Source organism: Xenopus tropicalis, chromosome 3, assembly GCF_000004195.4.
Source record: "Xenopus tropicalis strain Nigerian chromosome 3, UCB_Xtro_10.0, whole genome shotgun sequence".
NCBI classification, from domain to species: domain Eukaryota; kingdom Metazoa; phylum Chordata; class Amphibia; order Anura; family Pipidae; genus Xenopus; species Xenopus tropicalis.
Genome location: NC_030679.2, coordinates 88,780,258 through 88,807,056, shown reverse-complemented (window position 1 = coordinate 88,807,056; position 26,799 = coordinate 88,780,258). Strand labels below are relative to the sequence as shown.

Sequence of the window (26,799 nt, the reverse complement as noted above, 5' to 3'; positions counted from 1 at the left end):
CCTGCGCAGCGTGTACCATCCCACCGGTGGCTTACATGTTCGCCGGTGGGATGGTAGTTCGGGGAGATTAGTCGCCCATGACAATGGAAATTTGTCGCGGGCAACTTATCTCCCCATGTGCCAGAGCCCTAAGACATCTTTAAGTCACACGGAGTAAAGTTAGATTACTGTTAAAGTAGAACTTTACACTGAAATTTCATATTGTAAAAAAGCTATAAAGCTAAATCGATAGAGGGGTGTGCCATCCTTACTAGGCAAAAATCTGCTTATGGGCTACTACCATCTTACTATAAATCATGTAAGTGCTGCACTGGGATTTCTCCCTGTCTTCCCTTGCAATTTGTCAGACCTGTTAAATGGAACAGATATGCAGGGACAATCTGCAGTGTAACAGGTCTGCCTTTGTTAAGACTGACAAAACAATGGCACAACCACAGAAGAATATTTTGAGAAGGCTAATATTTTTTATTATTAAGTTTAAGGTTTCTCTTCCTCAGCAATTTCTCCCTCAATAAATTAACTGTCTGTTCCATTTGTTTACCTGTTAGACTGAATGCCCAACCAGAAGAGGAGACCCTCCTCTTCCATACCAAAACTGCATTTAAGGCAAGAATTTCCATTTTGATAAAAGCATTTGATCACAGAGCACACTGACCTTATTTGAAACCCAGGTTTGCTACTGTTAAATAATAAAGCTAACATTGGAAGAGAGAGCAAGTCACAAGGCTGTATATGGCATTGCATAACAATGTCCCCAAGGGACACCGGTTACAATTTTTTATTCTTTAATGACTGCATAATTCGATTGTATTGCATTACATTGCTTGAACACACAGTATTGTGGGTATTTAGCCCGCTAGGTTGACATAGTAACATAGTAAGTTGGGTTGAAAAAAGACATACGTCCATCAAGTTCAACCATAATGCCTATATATAACCTGCCTAACTACTAGTTGATCCAGAGGAAGGCAAAAAACCCAAAACTGCATAGAACGGTGTTAAAATACACATTTTATGTAAAGTCTGTATGTTTGGTTCAGATCACACCAGCTTTTTGCTTACCAGCTTCTTCCTCCCAATTATTTGTTTAGTTGTCATTTAGTCAGTGTAGTCCATGGGCATGCATGAGCCCATAAGCATTGGCAGGCCTACACCTGGCCTGAGGCGACTGCAGTTACCAACACCATATTTAGGCAATCCCCAGGACCTTTGCACTGCCCTGACCCAATTTATTAGTAGTATGTAAAGGCAACCCACTATCTCCAGTGATGTTTTATACAATCAATCTAGTCAAGCTTGAAAAAGGGGGTAAATAATGTCCTCCTCTAGTGTTGCAATATACAAATGTTTGACCATGAATTTCTGTTTAGTACCTTTTTCCTATGTTTCAGCTGTATCTCTAGGCATATATTATATTTAGCACAAGCTATGCTTTTCATTTTGAAGAAATTTATTGGAAGAGTTAGCACACCAAACGAACCCCAGCCTTTTGATGCCAACACTGCCTTTTGGTTTCAGCAGCACAGTTGACAGCATGTACATCAGTTATGAGGAGTTTTGCCCATTCAAAAGAAATGGAGTCAATCATTTATATTTTGCACGTGGTAATGCACACAACCTTAGACCAACCTTACCACATGATTAGCTAATTTATACTGTTATTACGCATGTATGCGACCAGATAAGTCGGTTTTCCAGAACCTTCTGCTAAATTCTATGTAGACTTTACTGAGCACAATATGCTTTTTATAAAAGTGCATAGCAGCAAATTCACTCTGCTTTTTACAATCTTTAAACTCACTCAGCAATGATGTGGTAAGCTTATGTTAATACATTTATTCTTCTGAATTTATCTAGTTCTGTACCTAGCCAGCTGTTACAAGGATCTGACTGAGAGATCAAGCAGGGCTTCTCAGGGGGTCATATATTAAGGCATGGTTACCCACTGAGCCACTCATTCTTTATTGTGTGCAAGAGGTCTCGGAAAAATGACAAATCCCAATTATGCTAGTGGTTGCATTCTACTTTTGCCACAGCTTTCTGCTTTGCACTCCTGGAATAAAATCTAATAAATCTTACTAGGTATCTGCCAGAAATCAAACTATTTCTGGTTAAGGAGTGTAGGTATCCTGTCCAGCATCTACACATTTTAGGCCAACAAAGACTTTACTCCTGGCTTTCCCTTAGCAGGAATGGTAGTTAGATGTGTAGCTATCTACAGTCTAGTATTGCTCAGCTACCAATATTGTTCTCACTAAAATAGGATGCATGCTAATGTAATTATTTTGTCTCCCTTTTAATGTGTTTGTGACATGTTTGTTTTGTGCATATTAACATTCATGAATACAGGGACTAGGCCACAGTATAAGCCTTTTGGAAACAGACTGATGCAAGTATCAGCAAATCATACTGTATGCATTTAGCCAACAGTGGTAGTATTAAACTACACCAGAACCATAATATAGCCTTTTTGTTTCCCTTATCCTTACAAATGTAGAAGGAATATGCATTGGCATACCAGGTGCAAAATAGTTAAAAGATGACCATTTCTGCTTCTTGCCGCATTCATTTTTTAGTTTTTAATATGCTGGTGGGATCCTTTTCCAATGCTGCCAGTGTTTCTGATCCCTATGTGGGCTTAAAGAGACATCTTTTTACAGATTAACAAAAGAGAACATAGAGCTTTTGGAGAAATCTTCTCTGTAGTGCCAGGATCTTGTTTGCAATTTTGGATGCATGGAACACACTAAAGCAGGTTGTACTCACTTTAGTTCAAAATTACACCAAAAGCCTTTATCTACCAGTGTGTATCTAGCTGATGGCTTTTAGTAACTTTTTCTGGGGCTCAGACCAGAAACACAGTAATAGACTAGTTTAAACACAAGCAGCAAAGTTAGTTTCTCCATTAGCTGTAGTCTCGCCAGTTTACCCCACTCCTTTCAGTTTTACCCATTAAAGTGGTTTCTATACGTTTAGAAACGTGTTGTACTAGGGAAATACTATCCTTAAATACCTTTAAATAGCTCCAACAATAACTCCTTATTGGTTCCAGGCCATTTACACAGTACTCGAGATCTCTGCCACGTGGAAATTAGTCTTAGTTCACACAAAGCACTGTTTTTAAGTTTAATATCATATCAGCGTATTAGTATTTACTGTATTTTACTAAATTATAAAAGAAAGTGTATAAAAACTAAAATCATCATATTCTGATCTTATGCAAAATCACAAAATCATGCCATGAGTTCCAGTGGAATGTCCAAATTAGCCTGGTCTTGATGAACATGTACAAGTGTAGATGAAGTCCTCATTTACCATGATCACTTCCGCTCAACTTCCCCTGAGATTTCAAACTTCAATATATAAGAAATGTACCTGTGGATATTAGAATTTAGAAGCCTGAGTGTGCCCTTCAACTGTGTCATCAGTGAAAATAACTAAAATTTTGCTATTCCTTCCACTGTTCTGTTCGGTATCATGAAAACAAGGTCAAGCTGCTCTTTTGGTAATTAAAATTATTACATTTAATTGTGAAGATTGCAGAAGCAGTTCTAGCACTTTGCGGATGATAAATATTCTATATTATTTTGATTGGCTACATATGGTTTTTGTTTGGGTTTGTTCTCAGTGCTCATTGATAGCTGGAAGCTCATGTGTATATTTCCTCTCTCCTAATCTAGCAGTCTAAAATTGCAATCTGGAGATTTTAAAAGCTGTAAATGAAATTGACAATGAAAGGTGTGCATTTATTCATTTGCAGCTGTCTTTCAGCTCTACTGTAGGCTGAAGCAAGAGAAATACTGCTAACCCCCATTAGGGTTTCATAGAATCCTCTCTGCATGAAAACATTAGCCACATTCATGAAATTCAACCTCTATAAGTCAACCTCCATAAATATAGTTGGTCACTTGGGAGCTTTTTATATTATTGCTGTATATGTGAAAATAAACTGAAATTTTCAAAAGTTAATTAAGCATTACTCATTAACAGTTTCACGTTAATTAAAAACATAACTTTAGTAGCTCAGTAGAGATTTTGAGGTGGAAACTGCATATTTGCTATTCAACATTTCAAAATTTATCGGATGTAGTGAAAAGGGGGAATGCTGAGCTCCAGTGCTCTAAAGGCTAACACTATTGACAAAGAGTTGCTTTTGTGCCTATCTCAAAAGAGGATCCATTTTGCAGAAAGTATTTGTAGGTCAGGTTTCAAGAACAGACCTGCCAGGTATGTGCTTGAACCCATTTTTTTTTTGTCATTGTGCCTTTCCCAGTTAAGCCATATGTCTATAGCCTTGGGGAACAGCTTGAGGGTGATGCTCCGTAACTTAAAGGAACAGTAACTCCAAAAAATGAAAGAGCTTTAAAGTAATAAAAATTATAATGCACTGTTGCCCTGCACTGGTAAAACTGGTGTGTTTGCTACAGTTACACTACTAAAATTTATATAATAAGCTGCTGTGTAGCCCCGGGGGCAGCCATTCAAGCTGGAAAAAAGGAGAAAAGGCACAGGTTATATAGCAGATAACAGACAAGTTCTGTAAAATACAATAGTGTTTTATCTGTTATCTGCTATGTGCCTGTGCCTTTTCTCCTCTGAATGGCTGCCTCCGTGGCTACATAGCAGCTTATTTATATAAATTATAGTAGACTTTCTGAAGTAAACACACAACTTTTACCAGTGCAGGGCAGCAGCACATTACATTTTAGTTACTTTTATACACTTTTTGGTGTTACTGTTCCTTTAAAGGGTGTATCGTTCTGCCGGACAGTTTAACTCAATGTGTAAAAGGCATATCCCAAATGGAGCTGAATTGTTGCTGGTAGTGTGATCTTAATAAAGAGATGAAGAAATGTGGAATAATAGGTTTATTGAAATAGCAGCCAGTGACTGACCATCATGTCTTTGCAGCTCAAGGAAAATGCTTTTCCCCATCAAAGCTTATTATATAATTCCCAAAAAAATGGTGGATAATGCCTGGGATGCTTCTAATTTATCCAGTATGCATTTTTCCCATTTTTTCCTTCTGTACAAAGATTAAATAAGAAACATAATCTTTTATCACTTTACTGCTTGTTACAGCAAACTGCCCCATCTACACCCTAGGATGGCTTAATAGCATTTTTTTTTTTACTGTTAATGCTGCAATTCATTTATCACTTCATTGCCACATGAACTAAGCCAATCCAAGAACATGCCATTTATCTGCACTCTGCAGGTACTGTTTTTCACTAGACACATTTGTGGGCCATTTTTACTTAGTAGCCGTCATGAACTGTTATCACTAGCAGTGACGTATTAGTAGATCCAGAGGTCCATGCTACTTGCTTTGTTGCAATAGATTGCAGTGTGCATCGCCTTTGCTGTGTTTACCGAATAAAGATGCTATCCTTGTAAGGTTAGTGTGGTATTACCTAGAGCCTCTGTTTTTTTCCATCAGAAAACATTAAGAGATCAAACACTTTGCTTTGAGGAGAAGCACTACAAATGTCAATAGCAGTTATTATTTCTATTACTATCTAGAGGGATGGATGGAGCAAAGATTCTGCGTTTTTCAGAAGGATTTCAGATTTGTCCAAATCCAAGCTTCTGGCCAAACCAAGTCCTTTAGAACATTATTGTTTTATTTATATTTATAAATATATATATATATAATCAAACTCAACAGTAGAAAGCACTCACAGCTATAGCATCAATCAAGTCAGTGATTTATTTCAGCATACCATCTACGCATTTCGATCACCACAGGATCGTCATCAGGATGATTGACCGGAAGTGAAGTGTCAGGTTAAAAACCCGCAGTATCCAATCAGTGTTTATACAACATTAACCCATTCAATAACATGTGCAAAGTGTAGTCAAATACCAGGCACTTAAAAATCCCCATATGATCAAAAAATAGAATAACTATCAAACATCTAGACTCATGATAATACATAAACTAGGACATATCCCATATATATCAATGTAGTAAGGCACATGGCAAAGCTCATAGTGAAACATAATTTTAAAACACATATAAGTCAATCTATCAGGACACATGACAAAGTCACATGTCATATCTAAAAATTGAGTTTATAAATATCACCATTTTTTAATACTCATAAACATTAACTATTACATACTAATAGGGAAAATAAGTTACCCACCCAAAATTCTAATGTGATAAAAACTAACGTGTTGTAAAAAATAATTTCAATTTCATAGGGAAATTTAGAAAATGTGAACAAATAAATGGACAAAAATTGCCAATACTAATAAACACATTTCTTACAGTCTTTATAAAGTTAAAAGCAGTCACACTTAAAAAACATTTAAGGAAGTCACATATATATATAGATATATACTCACAGAAAAGTATTGCAGTAACACATGTTTTGCTATACACATGTTTATTCCCTTTGTGTGTATTGGAACAGAACAAAAAAGGGAGGAAAAAAAGCAAATTGGACATAATGTCGCACAAAACTCCAAAAATGGGCTGGACAAAATTATTGGCACCCTTTCAAAATTATGGATAAAAAAAAGATTGTTTCAAACATGTGATGCTCCTTTAAACTCACCTGGGGCAAATAACAGGTGTGGGCAATATAAAAATCACACCTGAAAGCAGATAAAAAGGAGAGAAGTTCACTTAGTCTTTGCATTGTGTGTCTGTGTGTGCCACACTACGCATGGACAACAGAAAGAGGAGAAGAGAACTGTCTGAGGACTTGAGAAGCAAAATTGTGGAAAAATATCAACAATCTCAAGGTTACAAGTCCATCTCCAGAGATCTAGATTTGCCTTTGTCCACAGTGCGCAACATTATCAAAAAGTTTGCAACCCATGGCACTGTAGCTAATCTTCCTGGGCGTGGACGGAAGAGAAAAATTGATGAAAAGGTTGCAACGCAGGATAGTCCGGATGGTGGATAAGCAGCCCCAAACAAGTTGCAAAGAAATTCAAGCTGTCCTGCAGGCTCAGGGAGCATCAGTGTCAGTGCAAACTATCCGTCGACATTTAAATGAAATGAAACGCTATGGCAAGAGACCCAGGAGGACCCCAAAGCAAGACTACAGTTTGCCAAAATGTACTTGAGTAAGCCACAATCCTTCTGGGATTGTGGATCTGTCTTGTGGACAGATGAGACCAAGATAGAGCTTTTTGGTAAAACACATTATTCTACTGTTTACGGGAAACTGAATGAGGCCTGCAAAGAAAAGAACACAGTCCCTTTAGTGAAATATGGTGGAGGTTCAATTATGTTTTGGGGTTGTTTTGCTGCCTCTGGCACTGGGTGCCTTGAATGTGTGCAAGGTATCATGAAATCTGAGGATTACCAAAGGAATTTGGTTTGCGTCCAAGATCTTGGGTCTTCCAGCGGGACAATGACCCCAAACATACGTCAAAAAGCACCCAGAAATGGATGGCAACAAAGTGCTGGAGAGTTTTGAAGTGGCCAGCAATGAGTCCAGATCCAAATCCCATTGAACATCTGTGGAGAGATTTTAAAATTGCTGTTGGGAAAAGGCACACTTTCAATAAGAGAGACCTGGAGCAGTTTGCAAAGGAAGAGTGGTCCAAAATTCCCGTTGAGAGGTGTAAGGTTATAGGAAGCGACTGATTTCAGTTATTTTTTTCCAAAGGGTGTGCAACCAAATATTAAGTTAAGGGTGCCAATAATTTTGTCCAGCCCATTTTTGGAGTTTTGTGTGACATTATGTCCAATATGCTTTTTTTTCCTCCCTTTTTTTGTTCTGTTCCAATACACACACAGGGAATAAATATGTGTATAGCAAAACATGTGTTACTGCAATACTTTTCTGTGAGAAATACTTGATTTTCTGGAAAAATTTCTGGGGTGCCAACAATTTTGGCCATGACTGTATATATATGGTTTGTGTAGCCCAGCTGCTGGCATTTATCACTGCTAGAGCAGTAGTAAATTGGCCCTACTGTTTGTGAATGACATATGGGTACTAATGATATGTAGGACCCTTGGGTCTTCCCTTAGGTCAAACAGGTTAGGGTTGAAATTTGGGCGACTGTTGTGGGTTTGAGTTTGGGTGCAGGTCAGGCTGGGGGTGGGCTGACTTGGCTTGGCACCTAAGGCACTTGCAGAAGTACTGTACAGATTATAAGAAGCGTGTATGGGTTGGGTGTGTGTCCTACAGTGACCATATTTTCTCTGTTACGGTTGGGTGTGGGTTGAGCTTTTCCTGACCCACACATCACTAGGGACCTTAGATTTTAAACTGCACTGGGACAGGGACTTGTGTTGTATAATCTTTGTAAATCACTGTGGAATGTTGGTGCCATATAAAGGATATAATAATTTTAATTTTGGTTAGGCCTCATACGTAGTATCAGTAAAATGTATTGTAATATATTATCCGTTCACTGAGCCTCTAGCATAGTGCATATAGCAGCGCTGCTCCAGTGCAGCAGTCCGTAAACTACATAGTAATTATCCTGCCCTGTGTTATTTAGTTGGTACATAATAACAGCTTGGGTAACTGTCATTTTATTGTGCATGTAGAAGTTGGTTGCCAGGCTTGTTTTCCTGGACCCTCTCTGCTTCAACCACTTGAATTGGAGCAGTGGGTGACAGGTACCCTGGACCTGCTTTTACCAAAATGTAATCTTGTTGGTAGCCCAGGATTTAACAGATAGAACTAAAAGGCTTGTGTTGGGGGTTTAATGATTGCAATGTGTTAAAAAAAGCAAGTCGCTCTGGGATTATGATTTCCTGCTCCACGGAACTGTGACTTCCAATCCTCTCCCTTACAGTAAGCAGGATAGCATGGGAGGGCTTGTATAGCATTATGTGGTGCTTGAAAGCTGTCATTCTCCTCTTCTTGGCTTGATAAGTGTGTGAGATGTCAGAGAGAGAGAACACAGTGTAGTGAGGCTCACCGTCTGCGATTATTGTGGAAACCTTTATCCTTCCTGCTGAATTTACCGGCAGAACATTTTGCAATTTGTTACTGAACTCCAGCGCTCCTTAGGTTTTCTGTATGATTTCGCATTCCTCAGTTCTCTGGCTGCAAATGAAATCAAACCATTTGCATGGAAGTTTCCATGGAAGTGGTGAGAACTAATGACTTTCCCTGTTTTAGCATTGCTTTCTATTTATTTGTTTCTTGTGTGATGATTGAGAATTTCTCGCCACCTCCAAATACTGTGGGTTGTACCGTAAGTTCAAGAGTTTACATTCTCCCTGTTGGGCAGGTCTTTCATAAGTTACCAACATGCTGAATAACAACCTTTCGTTGGGTTCCTTTGGGCCCCCAGTCTGCCCCTTTATTATATAATTTCATACAGTAGTATTTTATATAAAATCTCTGTGGACAAGAATGACCGACCATCAAACATATTAGAACTATTTATTGTAGCTGCTTTAATTTGCCATCCGGGGCTAGAATTTGCCCTGTGGCTGAAGTATCTCCACCATATTGTAATTTGGTTACACAACTCAGAGACATAGACCAAGCTAATAGTCACTTATATAGATATTAAATGGATATATTTTAACAGTGATGGTGATACAGAAAGGAACCTTGGTAGGTACACATAATGTAACTGTTTTTTTTTTTTCTTTATCACAAATGGTTTTAGGAGTTGTATTAGCCCTGTTTATGACAGGCATATAAAACAGACAAACATGCAATGCCCTTTGCAGTATGGGATAGTGGTAAAGCATGGCTGTTTTCTTATATTTGTGTATTAATTGTTAGTCCTAAATTTTGTAACCCTTGTTTAATTTAGTAGAAGACCCCTTGTTTGTAATGGTAAGTACTGTTTAACTTGCTAGCACTATAAATATACATGAATGATACCAACACTTCCTGTGCCAACAGCGTTGGCATTTCTTTGCTCTAGGAATACTCTCAGGGCATACTTTAGCTATACCCCCATGTACCCCATACCCCCAACCTTACTGCCCTCACCGTGAAAAACCACCTACGCTGCTTCAAATGGAAGCTCCGTTCCTCTTATTTAAAGGGGTGACCTCTGGTGCATTGATCGTTTTTTTCCCATAAAAACGATCAACGCACCAGAGGTCACCCCTTTAGATTAGAGGAACGGAGCTTCCATTTGAAGCAGCGTAGGTGGTTTTTCACGGGGAGGTTGTGGAATGCCCTTCCTAGAGATGTGGTAATGGCAGATTCTGTTAATGCCTTTAAGAGGGGCCTAGATGAGTTCTTGAACAATCAGAATATCCAAAGCTATTGTGATACTAATATCTACAGTTAGTACTAGTGGTTGTATTTATAGTTTATGTATGTGAGTGTATAGATTGGTAGGTGTGGGCTAGGTGTGCTGGGTTTACTTGGATGGGTTGAACTTGATGGACACTGGTCTTTTTTTCAACCCTATGTAACTATGTGAGTGCCTGAAGTCAGGTTCTTCTTGCTTACCCGACAAAATGTGATTACTATCCTTCTGTGACACATCTTCACTAATTGAATGTTATGCCTTTGGCATAGCATGCCAATGAAGCAATATGGGATAAGAATTGTACTGTGAAGAAAAGGAAAAAACATTTTGCTGTGCAAACATTTGAAAGTCCAGTGTACAATTATGACATTTACCTTCAAATGTATTTTTAACGTGTTGTAGATGGTGCTAATGAAAGTGTCTTTCAGTTTAATAATTGTAAAGTTCATATTTTTGAATTCTAAACTTATAATTGAAAATTGTCCTGTTGCCGAGATGAGAAACCCTGACAATACAAAGCAGATTGTTTGCCTGTTTGTTATAGTGTAGGTATAGGATCCACTATCCTGAAACCAGTTATCTAGAAAGCTCTAAATTACTGGAAAGTTATCTCCCCATTGACTTAATTTTAATCAAATAATTCAAAATTTTAAAACATATTCCCTTTTCTCTAATAAAATGGTGCTTTGAACTTGACCCCAACTAAGGTATAATTTAATCCTTTTTGGATGAAAAACAATCCTTTTGGGCTTATTAATGTTTTAAGTAAAAAATCTATTCTACCCTGCCCCAATAATTGCCCTATCCTGCACACCATTTATTATTTTGAATGCTTTATTAGAAGATAGCTGCTAAAACTTGGCTTCTGGTCATTTGAAATAGGGCGATACGGTGATGCAGGGAAGAATCCACTAATCGACGATCCATTGATCGAGCCTAGCCTGACTCCTTCCTACACAGAAGGAAGGCTAGGATTTTTAGTGTTACTTTTCCTTTAAGACCCCAAGCCAGGAATTCCCAGGCCCCAAGTGTTCTGTGGAACCAGTCCCAGACCTGTACACTCAGCCCAAACGTTGTGTGCACTTTCAAAACCATGTATACATATTTGTGTGTGTGCACAGAGAAGCTGGAGGTTTGAAAAAAGATTTGTGTGCCTGCGCGGGTTAGAGGGAACGATGCTCACTATTTATATGCCTGGCTGCATTCTTCCAGGGGTGGTAGAAATTGCTCTTGATAATTTTAGGAGCTGGATTTTTTTTTGTGTATGTATCTAATGCCATCTTATTACACACCCTTGCAATTACCTGCTCTTACTGCAAGGCTATGTATTGTACGCATTATTTTTTTCTGGTTTGCTGTCTGAAAATAAAATGAAATAGCTCCCTTCGTTCTGTTTCCAAACATTTCATGAGCTGATTTATTAGGAAAGCTAGTGCTGACATTTTTAGTTTTTGCACTCAGAATTCAAAACTGGATCATTATCATGTGTTGCAATATTTATAGATTTGATATAACTTTTGTGCACAATAAATGTGTAGTGTGATGCAAATTTTACATACTTTCATTGTAATTGTATCTGCTTCCCTTTGGTTTGCATTATTTAAATTAGTCTGGAGCAAAAACTAGATTTCAGCTTGCCCTTTGAGAAATGTTTTCTTTAACACTACAAAGTTCATTATATATCCTTTTTTTTTCTCCTTTTAGGTTAATGTAAACGTAGATTATATCCGATCAGCAAGTGCAGCAACTGAAACAGTTCCAGCATTTCCTGAGCGCACATGTGCCACAGTGACCATTGGAGGAATGTAAGTACAGTTAGGTTACAACATGTCATCCAGTTTTGTCCAAACCACCGCTTCACGTGAATGGGACTTGTGCTTTAGCTATATTGATAAATCATTTCAGAACTTTATCCACCTTTAATGTGACCTATAAACTGTACCACTCAATTGAAAAACAACTGAAATCTTTTAGGTGGAGGGAAGAAAACCTAAAAAACTAAAATAATGTGGTTGCTTAAGTGTGCACACCCTTAAACTAATACTTTGTTGAAGCACCTTTTGATTTTATTACAGATTTTTATTAGTGTCTTTTTGGGTATGAGTCAGCATGGCACATTTTGACTTTGCAAGATTTGCCCACTCTTCTTTGCAGAGACACTCCAAATCTGTCAGATTGCGAGGGCATCTCCTGTGCACAGCCCTCTTCAGTTCACCCCACAGATTTTCAATCGGATTCAGGTCTGGGCTCTGGCTGGGCCATTCCAAAACTTTAATCTTCTTCCGGTGAAGCCATTCCTTTGTTGATTTGGATGTATGCTTTGGGTCATTGTCATGCTGAAAGATTAAGTTATGTTCAGCTTTCTAGCAGAAGCCTTTAGGTTTTGTGCCAATATTGACTGGTATTTGAAACTGTTCATAATTCCCTCTATCTTAACTAAGGCCTCAGTTACAGCTGAAGAAAAACAGCCCCAAAGCATGATGCTGCCACCACCATGCTTCACTGTGGGTATTGTGTTCTTTTGGTGATGTGCAGTATTGTTTTTTTGCCAAACATATTTTTTGGAATTATGGCCAAAAGTTCAACCTTGGTTCCATCAGACCATAATACCTTTTCCCACATGCTTTTGGGAGACTTCAGACGTGTTTTTGCCTGTATGTAGCCTGGCTTTGATGTTTTTCTTCGTAAGAAAAGGCTTTCGTCTTGCCACTCTACCCCATAGCCCAGAGATAAGAAGAATATGGAAGATTGTTGTCACATGTACCACATATCCAGTACTTGCCAGATATTCCTGCTGCTCCTTTAATGTTGCTGTAGGCCTCTTGGTAGCCTCCCTGACCAGTTTTCTTCTTGTCTTTTCATAAATTTTGGAGGGATGTCCAGTTCTTGGTAATGTCGTCACTGTTGTGCCTTATTTCTCCACTGTGTTCCATGGTATATCTAATGCCTTGGAAATTCTTTTGTACCCTTCTCCTGACTGATTTCTTGCAACAATGAGATCCCTCTGATGCTTTGGAAGCTCTCTGGGGAATCATGGCTTTTGCTGTGGGATGCGACTAAAAAAATGTCAGGAAAGACCAACTAGCGCTGCTGAACTTTATTTGGGGTTAATCAGAGGCACTTTAAATGATGGCAGGTGTATGCTGACTCCTATTTAACATGATTTTGAATGTGATTGCTTAATTCTAAAAACTACATCCCCAGTTAGAAGAGGGTGTACACACTTATGCAACCACATTATTTTAGTTTTTTTGGTTTTCTTCCCTCCACCTAAAAGATTTCAGTTAGAAGAGGGTGTACGCACTTATGCAACCACATTATTTTAGTTTTTTTGGTTTTCTTCCCTCCACCTAAAAGATTTCAGTTTGTTTTTTAATTGAGTGGTACAGTTTATAGGTCACATTAAAGGTAGAAAAAGTTCTGAAATTATTTATTTTTGTCATTTTTGTACAGCACAAGAACCTGACAATTTACCCGGGGTGTGTAGACTTTAGCAGGGATGTTTACAGATTGCTGTTTTTTAATGGCAAGGGGTGGGAAAAGTCTTAGCAGTCATTGGGGGTTCAGGCAGAGTCTGATGGCAAACCTGATCTCAGGTTAAATCTCAGTTAAACTGTTTAATTTAAGGTGATAATTTTTTTTTAAAGCCTTGAGCAGCTAAATGTAAAATTCACTGCTTCATGTAGTCATTACCTTTTAGGTCTATGGTACACAAGCAGCAGTGCTCAAAATCCAGTGCTCAAAATTCTGTAAAAGCCCATACAAGAAGTTAAAGTATTACACTCTTATGTAATACATTACATTATTATCTCTTGTATTTACAATTCTTACTTTCCTGACTTTTAATCTTATACCCCCCTTTTTGTTTTAGATTGTAAGCTCTTATGAACAGGACCTTCTTTCTCTCCTATATCTCAGTTATAACTAGAACTGCAGGCATCTGCATCAGTTTTAAGCTGTTGAAGAATTACATCAGTCTTTGTTCCATTCATATCACTGGGGTTTCATGCAGTAGATCTACTTATACCATTCTTGTAAGCTACATTAGGCATTTTTTCTAGGCAAAGTAGTAACCGTTATGCCTTCTCCACAACCCTGCATGATTGTCCTGTGAAATCCTGATATATACCCACTGCTTTGCCAGCCATACTCTATTGTTTTTATCTAAACGCCTGGCAGGTGGCTTCCTCATGTCCGTGCAGTGTCACATTTCCAGGGAATGGTTCCTGGAAGTGTTTTGTTAATTTATCAAGGGTGCCTCTCTGTAGCAGCTAGTCTTGGAAAGATCCCAAAGTGCTCTTGGCCATACTCTTTTTGTCCCAGAGAAGGCCCTTTATGAGATGAGCAAGCTGTATCCTAGAAGCTGCTAAGCGAACTGGAACTTAGAAATTGCCCTTATCTGCCAGCAACATACAAACTGAGACGTGCTGACAAAGGCAATTCTCCAGAAGGATTAACACAGACCGGTGGATTCCCTGCTATCTAACCCCTTAAATGCTGCAAAATACCTCCACCAGCATTTGTAAGCAGAACTATTGAGAAGCTGAACGTTTTTAAAGCTTAATTACTTTCTTTGCAAAAGCAAGTAAAATACCTTGGTTTTTTTATGCCTGATTGTGCAGACTCTCCTTCCTTGCAGAAAGCGTGGGTGGGGAAAACCATCATTAATGTGCACTTTTCGCTTACATGCATGCAAAGTTATGTCTGCTTTGCTTAATAATTAAGATTCCACCCCCACCCCCATTAATTTAAAATCTGAGGGACAAAATTATTCCTCCAATTGTTACTCTTTTCAGCAATTGCAAAAGTGTTTTCTTTATGACTCTCCAGAACTCTGGGGGCACAGCCTTATTGTATTTAGATTCAGTATTGATTCATTACAGAGAATTGTTGTGTTGATTTGTAACTGGTCTCTTCCTTTTAATAAAAAAACCTTTTTTAATTTTAGAGTCCAAGGAGAGGTTCCTTTTACAGAATTGAACAAAGTTGCTATAGATGAGATAGCATCCCGTGCTGATGTTTAAGGGGCAATTTATTTTGATCCAATAATTTTGTTGAACAATAAGACCTGTCTATCCCATCCAATTGGTTTCCTTCTTGTTGTATAACCTTTGACACTGTTTGATCCTTGGCTTTAACCTTTGCTGGATGTCAATTCCATGATCCCAGTGACCTTACAATAAAGTAGTACTTGTATTTCCCTGGAGCCTGTCACCTTTAACCTTTAGAGAACAACCTTTTTTCTCTATCATGAAATAATTTTGCCCTAATCTATTATGCATGCTTTAATATTAAAGCAAGTTCATAACGTTTTCATCATGGGTATTGCATCCTATTGGAGTGTTAGCTGTATTTGTCTCTCTGAATAGTGTGTAGTGTGTACTGAAAAAGTATGTTTATCTATTGATAGCCATTTTATGTGAGCATACAGCTATGGCTGCCTTTTGGTGTTGTATGACTTGGTATAAAACAAGACATTGCGCAGCTCTGTTATTTATCTAAACTACTACTGTCCAACCTACAGCACCTGAGCCACAACCACTGGAGTCCCGCATAATAATTTATTGCTCTTGCCCCTAACTTAAGTGGGTTACAGCAGGTCTGAATTGGGGGTAAAATAATTGCTTTAATTACAGCATTTGGTCAGTGTTGGGGGAAAAAGAAACAAACGGGTACCTTTACAATTACTGCAATTATGTATTTTAGTTTCCAGGGGACTTGTGTATGGTGTACATTTTGAAAAGATCATGCATTTATTTTACACCACTTTTTACACCATTTTTCCTTCACAAATCATTGTAAACATCCTTAATATAAGATCCTTAGTGCTGGGTTTAGGGCGCTAGTTGTTATTTGCACTCATCAAACTGTACATGTGGCAGGAAGGCTAAGGTTGCGGGGCACCAGTATATTCAAAGAAAATCTGCAGTTTTGTTTACACACATTAAAGTGTCTGTGCTTTGCAGATGCATTTTTAAATGCAAATGTTTTGAATGATTTAAATGCATATGCATTGGTGTGTTGACAGCTCAATCTCTCATTATTTGCGTCAAACTCCTAAAAATGAAACATTGCATCTGGGGAAAAAAATGAAACGTGACAGCTTAAAAGCATATCTTAATCCTCATGGGTACAACTGTATAGAAGAAAATAGGATCAATTAAGTCATGCACTTAAAGGCACTCAGAGGTGCCATCCAAAAGCACCCATCAGTCTGAATCCTAAGGCTAAAGTCAGTCCAAGTGTTTTCTCCGCCCTCAGAGAACGCAAAAATTGCCCAATGCACATGTAATCTTTTTCAGGCAGATGCCCTTCCTGTCACTGCTAACAGGCTATGGGTAGCTACAGGCTGGAGAAGAAAACACTTGATCTATCGTTGGCCTTAAGGCATAGATTAATCTTTTTTATAGTAATACCATTCCACAATGATTATCTGAGCATTCCTATGTTCGCCATATTTTACTGTGTTTAGTTCATATTTATATGCAGGATGATTGATTTTTTTTATTGAATCTTTGTAGTGCGGTAGGCATACCTAGTTTTCTGCTTGCTAATTTCCGACGACCCCTAAGCTTGGCTTTTCAACAGCTGCTCAGACCACACTGAGCATGTGAGTGTCGCAGACACTTTTAACAATCCAAGATGGGGAGCTCTCTGACAAGTTTGAAGACCTGGATCATTACTAATATAAAGATGATGAACCTTTAGTTTGGTGCCGTAAATTTGATATGTAAAATATAGCATTAGTAGCCATAGTCATTTTGGGTGTAGTTCTCCTTTAAATAGGATTAAATTACATTGCTGTGTTTGCTAGATTCTTGTCATTGCAATCCGCAATGGGGTATTAGTTGCAAATGCTTGTTTCTGCTTGTCCCTGAGTGCTCTATGTAGTTTTTATATAGATTAATTTTGAGAAATCTTTTTAACCTTTTGGGTTTTTAGACCCTAATCTGATCTCTTGCTGAGGGTGATTTTCCACATAATGGTAATGGTGGCAGGGAATGGACATATTAGAACACAATTCTGTAGATTAGATTTCTTAGAACTGCTACACTCAGAGCATATAAACTGTACACCATATCTTAAAAAGGTTGTTTTAATTTCAGACCACCACCTGCATGTGTCTCAAGCCTTAATACCAACATCCGAGTGCATTTTATAGACCTTTTCCAGTGTAGATCTTTAGAGCAATTTATGCAAGAGTTTTTGGATAGAAGAGCTTTTGAAAAACTAAGCATAACATGCATACATACCTCCCAACTGTCCCAATTTTGCGTGGGACAGTCCTGATTTTGACAGCTCAGCCCACAGTCCTGGATTCTTTCTGAAAAGTCCCTTTGATGATCTGTACTGAACCTGTACTGAACCTGTACTGAACCTGTACTGAACCTGTACTGAACCTGTACTGAACCTGTACTGAACCTGTACTGAACCTGTACTGAACCTGTACTGAACCTGTACTGAACCTGTACTGAACCTGTACTGAACCTGTACTGAACCTGTACTGAACCTGTACTGAACCTGTACTGAACCTGTACTGAACCTGTACGGAATGCTAAAAAAGATACAATGTTTCTCAAACTTAAATAGGTTGCTTTTGGCAGAGAGCACAGAAAAGTTAACAAGCTACACCTGCACTTAGATACAATTGTAACTAATAAGCTAAACAGGTCCCTTGGGGGAACATGAAGTTTAGCAATTTTCATCAAGCTGAAAAGTGCTTCCGTAAGGCTAATGCCACAGGAGGCAAGCTGAGAATATGATCCTATGCTTTAAAAATCTAAATTTTGTGCCTGCACCCCAGAGCATTGAATCCGCCTGGGTGCAGGCACATGTAGTCAATATGCGCCAACAAATGCAACACTTGGCGTTTGTTGGCAGGTATTGGCTGCATGTGCCTGCACCCAGGTTTTTTCAGTGCTTCCGGGTACAGACACAAATGAAATATTTTTTTAAACGTGGGGCGGTTTGTAAGCCTGTGCTTATCTGCAGGCTATCTGCTCTGTGCCCTTGCCCGTAAAGTGTAACTGTTACACAGACATTGGCATATTAGTTTAGAATTAGTTGTCAGCAATAATTGTCACAACTCCCTTTTTCATTCATGTGAATATAGCATGGATATACCCAATTATCACAAGTGTATTGTTTACTTAAAGCTCAGGTAGAGGCAGGTTTTCTTTACCAGCTATATGTTAATAAGAGCATGCACTAGTTTATTTTAGAGAATCTCTGAAAGGTTTTCCATATTCATTTATTTCCAGCATGATTTGGCTGTATTAAAATAACCATTTATTGGTTATTTGTGAATCTCATTGCCTTCCATAAGAGGCCCTTTTTGTGCAATATAGGAGAAAATAAAATGACAGACAATGAGATACTGGAGCTGTGACAGAAACCGATAAGGATTGTGAGTATGTGAATTATTGCAGAATGCAGACTGGCAGGTACAGTAACACACACACTGACAGATACAGTAACTGTGAAGCAGGAGATTGAGAGATATGAGGTGACAGTGATAGAGGGATAGAGCTACAAACCAGCAAGTACTAGGAAGATAAAAATGCAAAAGCAAAATGATTGAAAGTGAAAACTTAGACTGCCAAAGCAAGGTCTCAACAACAAGCAAGGTCTCAACAAGAAGGGGGGGGGGGGGGGAGAGGACAACCCTTCTACAAGATTTGGACAAATCCATGTTCAGGTGAAAAAAAAATCCAAAGACCTTAAATCTTGTAACTTTAAAGCTGATGATGCAATTTACTTTTCTTAAATATCAGTTTGAACGTTTTTATTCACTAATGGATTCAGTGATTCCCTTCTTTAGATAGATGTAGAAATAGGTTTTTTGAAATTTAATCTACATTAACTATTAAGGGAAAAGCATATAACGCAATCCTTAAGGTTACGTCACAAATGTAGAGAGAGGGCAGGCACTCCGGTATTGTCAGTAATGAAAAGCGATTGTTCATGAGAAGTAAAAGTAAAATCAAAAAACTTTTATTAAGTTAACACATGATACAGAGAGCCTTACGTGTTTCGTACCTCATGGTACTTAATCATAGGCCTATGATTAAGTACCATGAGGTACGAAACACGTAAGGCTCTCTGTATCATGTGTTAACTTAATAAAAGTTTTTTGATTTTACTTTTACTTCTCATGAACAATCGCTTTTCATTACTGACAATACCGGAGTGCCTGCCCTCTCTCTACATTTGTGACGTATCCATGATGGCTCCCTTTGGCTGAAGGTCTGGGGCATGAGCACCTGGGCCCACCTATATTACGGGTGAGATCCTTTTCTATGAGCATATGTACTATCAGAATGTTAGCAATCCTTAAGGTGCTCTGTTAGCAGTCCTTCCTTGAACTGCCTTGTGGCATTTTACTTTTTTCTGCAATACTGACACATGCAGCACTTTCCAGGAAATGTTTAGACATTCACATAATTTTAAACACAAGCAAAGCTTACAGTCTAATATCTCTACTGACAAATGTACACGGCATCTTCTATGTTATAAAGTGTTAATTAGCCTACCAGTATGTTTGGGTTGTGGGAGCTCATCAGCTAACCTGGAGGGAGTTTAGTGTATTGCTGCACTTAAGCCTACAGAATAATTTATGCGTTTGTCCAACCGCTCTGGGGCATATGGGAATTAGTGCGATCAGTTCAATACCATGGCTACATTCCTTCATTTCCACACAATGTGTGAGCACAGTTTGATCCAGCTCTATCTGCTCAGCTTGTGAGGCTCGATTGCTGATCTGATTGTGCAGTAATGCGTATTTACATCATAGTAATCACTGTTCTATTAACATACATATACTGTTGTACGATGTTTTTTTAGTCGAGGCACTTGTAAAATTGGTAAACATAAGTGAATTAGTAAGTGCTGCTCTGTACTATGAGTATATTCTTGACTTTTGATTATTTTAAATTTGCTTTTTATCGTGCTCCTTTTAACTGTGCCTGGAACTTGGTTGCTTCCTTTTATTTTTGAGATAATAGAATATATTTTCTGTGTAATGTGATTGTTTCTATTTTCATGGCACAAAATTGTGTTCCTTGATGTTGCAATAGAACATCTTGATTTGATAACTTAATGAAAAGTGGGAAGCATTGGCAAAGGCTAGAATTATGTGTTATGTAAGGCATACACATATACATAAGGCATAATACATACAGAATACATATGTAAGGCATTCAAAGGTATAATAGGTCCCATTTACTTTCCCTTTCTGCCCTGCTTGGTACTATAGGTTTTTAGTATTGACGTTTTCTAGAACTTTTGTCAAAAGCCATTGTTCTCTTTCCAGCCTTATTAAAAGTTGTTACCACATGCCTTTTACCCGCATAATATATTAGAAATACAGATTTTTGTTTCATTAGAATTCTTCTTGGCTTTTGCAAACATCTTCCCTAGCGTGCGAGGTGAAGGTCGTTGTTAAGTGTGTATCTGAGGTTGCAAATGCCTGTCATCTATTTAATAGTGGCATATAAAACTGAGAAGCCCTGAAGGCTGTGGTTAGTGTTTCCAATTTATAATGTGCTCTCATCTTCCACTTAATATTAGAAAACCATAGTCCTGAACATTGCTTATTAATTGCTTTTCTGGTCAGATTATTGATTTAACACTTCCACTCCCTTCCTTGAACCGCAGTGTTCATAATTCATTCAAAGCTTTTCAATTTGTCTCTGAGTTATGGTGTTTGAATAAATATATTGTGGTTTTAGACAATGCTAATATCAGTTATTAGGGCAATATACTGAAAATAAATTCTACATTTATAATGTAATAAATTTGCATGTTTATAAACTAGAAACAAGTATAAGCAATATGCAGATTTTTTTTGTTATTGTTTATCTCTATTTAAATGAAGCTGAAAGTAATAAGCATATCTTTCTGACTGTCTGGTTTAAGGATTTAAATAGGGTTAAATCAATTACTTTTGAGGATGTAGCATGTGCTGTGTATCACTTAGCTCTACCCAGCCAGAAAATTTACATACACATTTTCTATTACATCAAGTTTAAGGAAATTTTGAAGTGCCTTCTATTGGCCGCAGCCATGTAATCATTGCAGGAATTACCAGCTACACCTATTATTTTTAATTGTTTAAGTGAAAAGCAATTATGGAAGCTGTTCAAACCTTGCCATACTGTAAGTTTCACATCAATACTATCACCATTCACAAAACTATGAACCAGTTGCATACAGAAGTTGAAATGCAAGCTAGCACACAGCCTTCTATCGGTCGCAATGTTAAACTCAGCCTTGCCTGCTTTTTGAAAGGGCAAATGGTGGCAAAATTGGTAATATCCTTAAGGAATTAGGGATAATTAAAGCAGCAATTCCAGAGATTTAGTTATCATTTAGTGTGTTACTGGTCAGGACAGACTCTAGGCTGGTGTAGTTTAGACTCTTCCTGATGTTTCTAATATTGCTGATATGCAACATATGCATTCTGTTGTTAAAGCGGCATTTTTTTTTTTTTATCTTCCTCTGCTTAGAATTATCAAAGGTAATAATTCATTTGAAAATGAAAAGATTGAACAGTATGCAGTAAAACTGCACTGCTGAGTATAAAGTGATAAATGATACAGCTGCTTTTTCCTCAAGATGCTCCCCTAGTGTGGAAATGTTGGATCATTCCACTGCGCACAGTACATAGGAAAAAACTCAAATTTGCACTGACCGCACCATGTTGCTTCCATTACGGAGCTACTCTCGGCCTACCTGAAGGTTAAATGGAGCTTAACATGTTAAACATTCTGAACTGATTGCAATAATGTAGAGCAGATGGATATCTATATATCCATATCTCTCCATCCTCGAGTTGTCAATACCTCTTTATTTTGTAACCCATTATGGACAGGCACAATTTATATACTGCCCTCCATTATTCAAGTGGCAAATCACAGGTTAGCAATTAGCAGGAATAGAACCCATGAAAAAGCAGGAGGATTGTAGAAACAATTAAATGCAGCATGTCTAACCTTTCTTTATGATTGCTTATGTCAGTCGATGTAGAAAGTCAGGAGAAGTCAGGAGCCTGGGGGTTCCTTTCTTCCTGCTACCTGGTGTGTATACTGTCATGGCAGAGCTATGAGAATTTGTCATTCTGTGCCTATCTGCAGATTTTAGTCAATAGCAACTATGATTGCATGAAGATTTTAGTGATTTGAAGCATCAGATTGTTACAATACACAATATCCCCTCCTTGGCTAGAACTCCCTGAAAAAAAAGCATAGCATTAGCAATAGGCTTTTTATATTACCCATATTAATAATCCCATATTGCCACAAAAGACCAGTCTTTGGCTCACCCTTTGATTTTATTAAATAGGCTATTTTCAGTAGTTCTGATTTGCTGCTCAGTCACTGCAATGAGATGATCACTTACAGTCCTATGTTATATGGACAAAATATATGAAACTTCCATTCTAATGAAGCTGAATTCAGTCTTTTAATTGAGCTATGTGCTCTCCCTAGTATATGAATATTTAAATAGTGTAGTGCACAGCTTTTAATCAATGTAACCTTTTGGTTAAGCATTTTATGGTCATTTGAGTACTATTTTTAAGGTGTTGGTTTACCCTCTGATTCAGGGATGTTTAATTTAGCAACTGTGCACATCATTTTAACAGGTCTAAATTGTTTTCTTTGGTTCTTTTGGTGCACCTGTGTTCCTAAATATCACTGAATATCCTTTTATCTTAAAACAGTTCTTACAATCCCTTTGGTGTTATGGCATCACACCCTCAATTTATAGGCTGTTTGCTGTGCAACTGAATCAAGAATTACGATCAACACTAGTTTTGCAATATTGAAGTAGACTTGGGAAGATTTATCGCTTTTATCTTACTGGGGTACATCAGAAATCTAATTCCCGCAACAAATCTGGTATGGAGTTTATCATCTTTTGCTCCCAGTGTAAGGGGGGGAGGAGACATTAAATAAATGTGGTCACAGTTGAGTACATTTGAGTACCTGTGTCAAAAGTATCTATTGCAAAGTACATTTATCCATCATAACTTAAAAAAACAAACAAAAAAAAAAAACACGCATAAAGGCTTTCTAAAATTTTAACTGCTTGCTGTTACTGCACTTTTTGACTTTTGTATAAAAAGCAAGTGTATGAACTTACATATTCTGGCAACTTGTTTTATAATGCAAGCATGTAATTAACCTAAGTTCTGTATTGACAGAAATCTAACTTTAGTTTTTCCTGCCATTTAAGAGAATGCTATGTTTTCCTCTGTAAATGCAACTTTAGCTTTTCTAAAGTTCCATTTATCGGGAAAATCTTATTATGCTGGGGAAAACTACAGCTATTCAAACTTCACCATGACTGCTATTCAAACTGCCACAACTTAAATCTGGCAAAACTTTTGATCTGAGTTAACTATAGGTTCAGGTTCAGTGTGCCATTTGCTAATCTTTTATGAAGAAAACCTGCAGTTTGCATTTGTAAACTAAGAAATGAGGAGTAATCCATGAATATGCCAAGTTCTAGGCCAGATTGTACACAGTAGTCACACAAGCTGACAGTAATATAAAGTTTCTATGAAAATACACTTCATCTGTAGAAAATGCCATGCATACATATATATCTCTCTCAAGTTTTACAGTTAAGATATTTATCCTGCACATATCAGGGCTGATTGGTCCTGTGGTGCCCTGTCAGCAACCAATATGCACAGATCATGTCTATATCTAGCTTAGCTCTGGCAGCAGTTAATTCTGATCTCTCACCAAGCAACTGTGGAGAGTGATCTTGTTTGAACTAAAGTGTTAGGCTAATGCCAGACGAGGCGTAGGGTGGATATTTTCGGCAAGCAGAAAAGTCATTACAATACTATCCTTAAGGCTAATGTCAGACGGAGGCGTAGGGCGGATATTTTCGGCAAGCGGAAAAGCACTTGCTGAAAATTCCACCCTACACCTCCTACATGTGTCTACACCAGAATGACTGGAATACACTCGGGTGCAAGCACATGTAGCCGGTATACACATAAAAACACGAGACTTTGCATTCTCTCGCGTTTTTATGTGTATATTGGCTACATGTGCTTGCACCTGAGCGTGTAGGAAAATAGTATATAGTTAAAAAGTATAGATATGAAGAGCAGTTCCCTCTGTTTTTAAGTATCTAGTAAATTAGAAACTGCAATTCATATTAATTAAAAGGTATCTATATCTTCAGTAGTCTGGTAACTCTTGCCCCCTAGTATAGACGCAACCTAAACTCCCAGCAAGGGAGAGGCACGGATGTTCCTGCAATTTCCTTTGATCATTTCTGGAGAAGCTGCGATGATTACTTATTTGTTTTGTAGTTGGTAATCTCGTCTGATGTTTTATTGGTAACAGGGAGATTTCTAACTTGGCATGTAAAAAGAAATCTTCAGAAAATCATATTTCTCTTAGAATGACATAAACAGCTCTTTAGCAACGGCCAATGAATAGGTCGCGACAGTAAGATTGTGTCAGCATAAAATTCTGTAAAATGTGGTCTGGATTTTCCTGTGATGCCCTGTTGGGGCTTTTCATAACTTAAAACAGGTGCTGCTATGAAGGTGGGAGTACATTTAATTCATTTGTTGCAACTAATGCTGAATAAACATGCAAGCTAAGCATTGAAAGCCTTCAGTCTTGCCCAAACCATGCTCACATTTTTTAACACACTGAAATGTATATTCACAAAAAGCAAACGCAGATTAAAAGTTGCAGACCAAAGAGAATTTTCAGAGGTTCTGCCTGGTAGTACAGAATTTAAAATGTATTTTGTCTTTTTCTTTAAAGGGCTTACACATTAAAGTAAGCTGAAAGCTGTCACACAAGCATTTCTCCATATCTAAAAAAACAAAAAAAAAACAAATATAGTTTTCTATATATAATAAATACAAGTTGCAGGTAAAAAGTAGTTCTTATAGAAATGTCTAAAGAAATAGTAGAGTTCTTAATTAGTTGAAAGTGAGTTTAGGGCTGGCCAGACTAGGGGTGACATTGATGTAGTTGGCCATCTTGAATAGATTGCAATATATGGACAAACAATCCCTGTTTTGTTTAAAGGGTAGGGTGTTTTAGTAGCTTTATAAGAAAATTACAAGTTATTGCAGATGAACTCTTCTCTTGATCTGTATGCGTTTTGTGCTCATTATAGAAAGCAAAGAGGTCTGCACTCTCAGCACTTTGTAAAATTGTATGGCACTTTATTAAAGAAGGCTGACATTTTTGCTAGCACTTCTCACAAAGGCATGACATTTATGCTGCTTGTAATATAAGTTGAACCTTGAAGGATTTTTTAAGAAAGCCAAGCAGTTGTGTTACAGCTAACTTGGGGGTAGAAGAGGGGTAGGGTCATACTTTATAACAGTGATCCCCCAACCAGTGGCTCTTGAGCAACATGTTGCTCACAACCCCTTGGATGTTGTACCTGTCTTCTACTGGATATTATTGGTAATCAGATGACGTGTAATCAGATGACCCATTTTTTTTTTTCTGTTTTGGGCAATTTCTGTGCTTCATGTGTAATATTGTAGCTGCTCTGCTATAGGCATTTATAGGCTAATTCGGCTTTTTTTTTGTTTTTCCAATTCATAAACTCCTTTTTGTTTTTTGCAAGTCAACATGGCAACATCTGTCTGCTACTGTCTTGGAGCTAATTCCTTGATTTATTCTGCAATTCCTTTAGTCTGTCAGTGAGTCAGTTTATTATCTTTGTTACTGTTGTGTCCAGAAGCTGTTCTGTTCTGGCACATATTTAGTGCGCATCTTGGTGGAAGAGCAGTTAAATCCTTTTGGTTAAACATTTGCTGCTAGCTACGTGTGCACTAGCACCCTCTGTTACAGCATCACTTCAACAGGTAATTGTATTAAGAAACCAGAAACCGTGTGGTTTCTAAAGTTAGATATTGTTTGATGTACTGTATTTGTGAAAATGTGTGGAAATCAAAAATGTTAGCCCAGATTTGGCACTTCATTTACCTTTATTTTAGAATTTCTTTTCAAACCAGTTAAATTCCACAGTGTGCCATGGGCCAGTAAAACTGCAGATGGTTAGTTGTTTTTCATATACAAGATATGCATTTGTGTTTTTCTGTTTATTTTTTACTTTTTCTGCTGTTAAAGTTTAAACTCTGTTCCTCTCTGGTGTTTTGTCTGGCAACTCACTAATCCAGACGCAGGCTCTGAATTGGTACAATTTGCTACATTAGTGGATACATTTGGCAGCAGAATCTGTGGCACATTAACAGCTACTGTAAAGATAGAAATGTTTCCGTAAATGTATCAAATTAGGACTTGTTACAGAGTTAATTACCCCAAGAGCTTCTCCAGGGAGACACAAAGGTGAAAAGAAAATTTAAAACTTCAATATCAGAAAAATGGGCAAAACATAATAAAAGCAGCGGGAAAAATCTTTCTGATGTATCATCTGATACCAGCTGAACTGAAAATTTAAAAGGTTACCAACCCATTTATAGTCAGTGGTGTATTTCAAAGCTGTGTGATTGTTTTGGTCTATTATCATGCCTTAATAAAGAGCTCTGACTAGACAAATAGTTGAACATGTAATTCATTTCAGTTCAGGCTAATTATA

At 37.7% G+C, this 26,799-nt stretch overlaps 1 protein-coding gene across 1 annotated transcript in view; it reads left to right on the top strand.

Moving 5' to 3' along the window:
- The window catches only part of snd1 (staphylococcal nuclease and tudor domain containing protein 1), a 387,013-nt gene that overhangs the window by 113,476 nt on the left and 246,738 nt on the right, over nucleotides 1–26,799 (top strand). Inside the window, exon 12 of the mRNA NM_203852.1 lies at nucleotides 11,908–12,008. Coding sequence (NP_989183.2) covers nucleotides 11,908–12,008 — 101 coding nt within the window. The remainder of the gene's footprint in view (nucleotides 1–11,907; nucleotides 12,009–26,799) is intronic.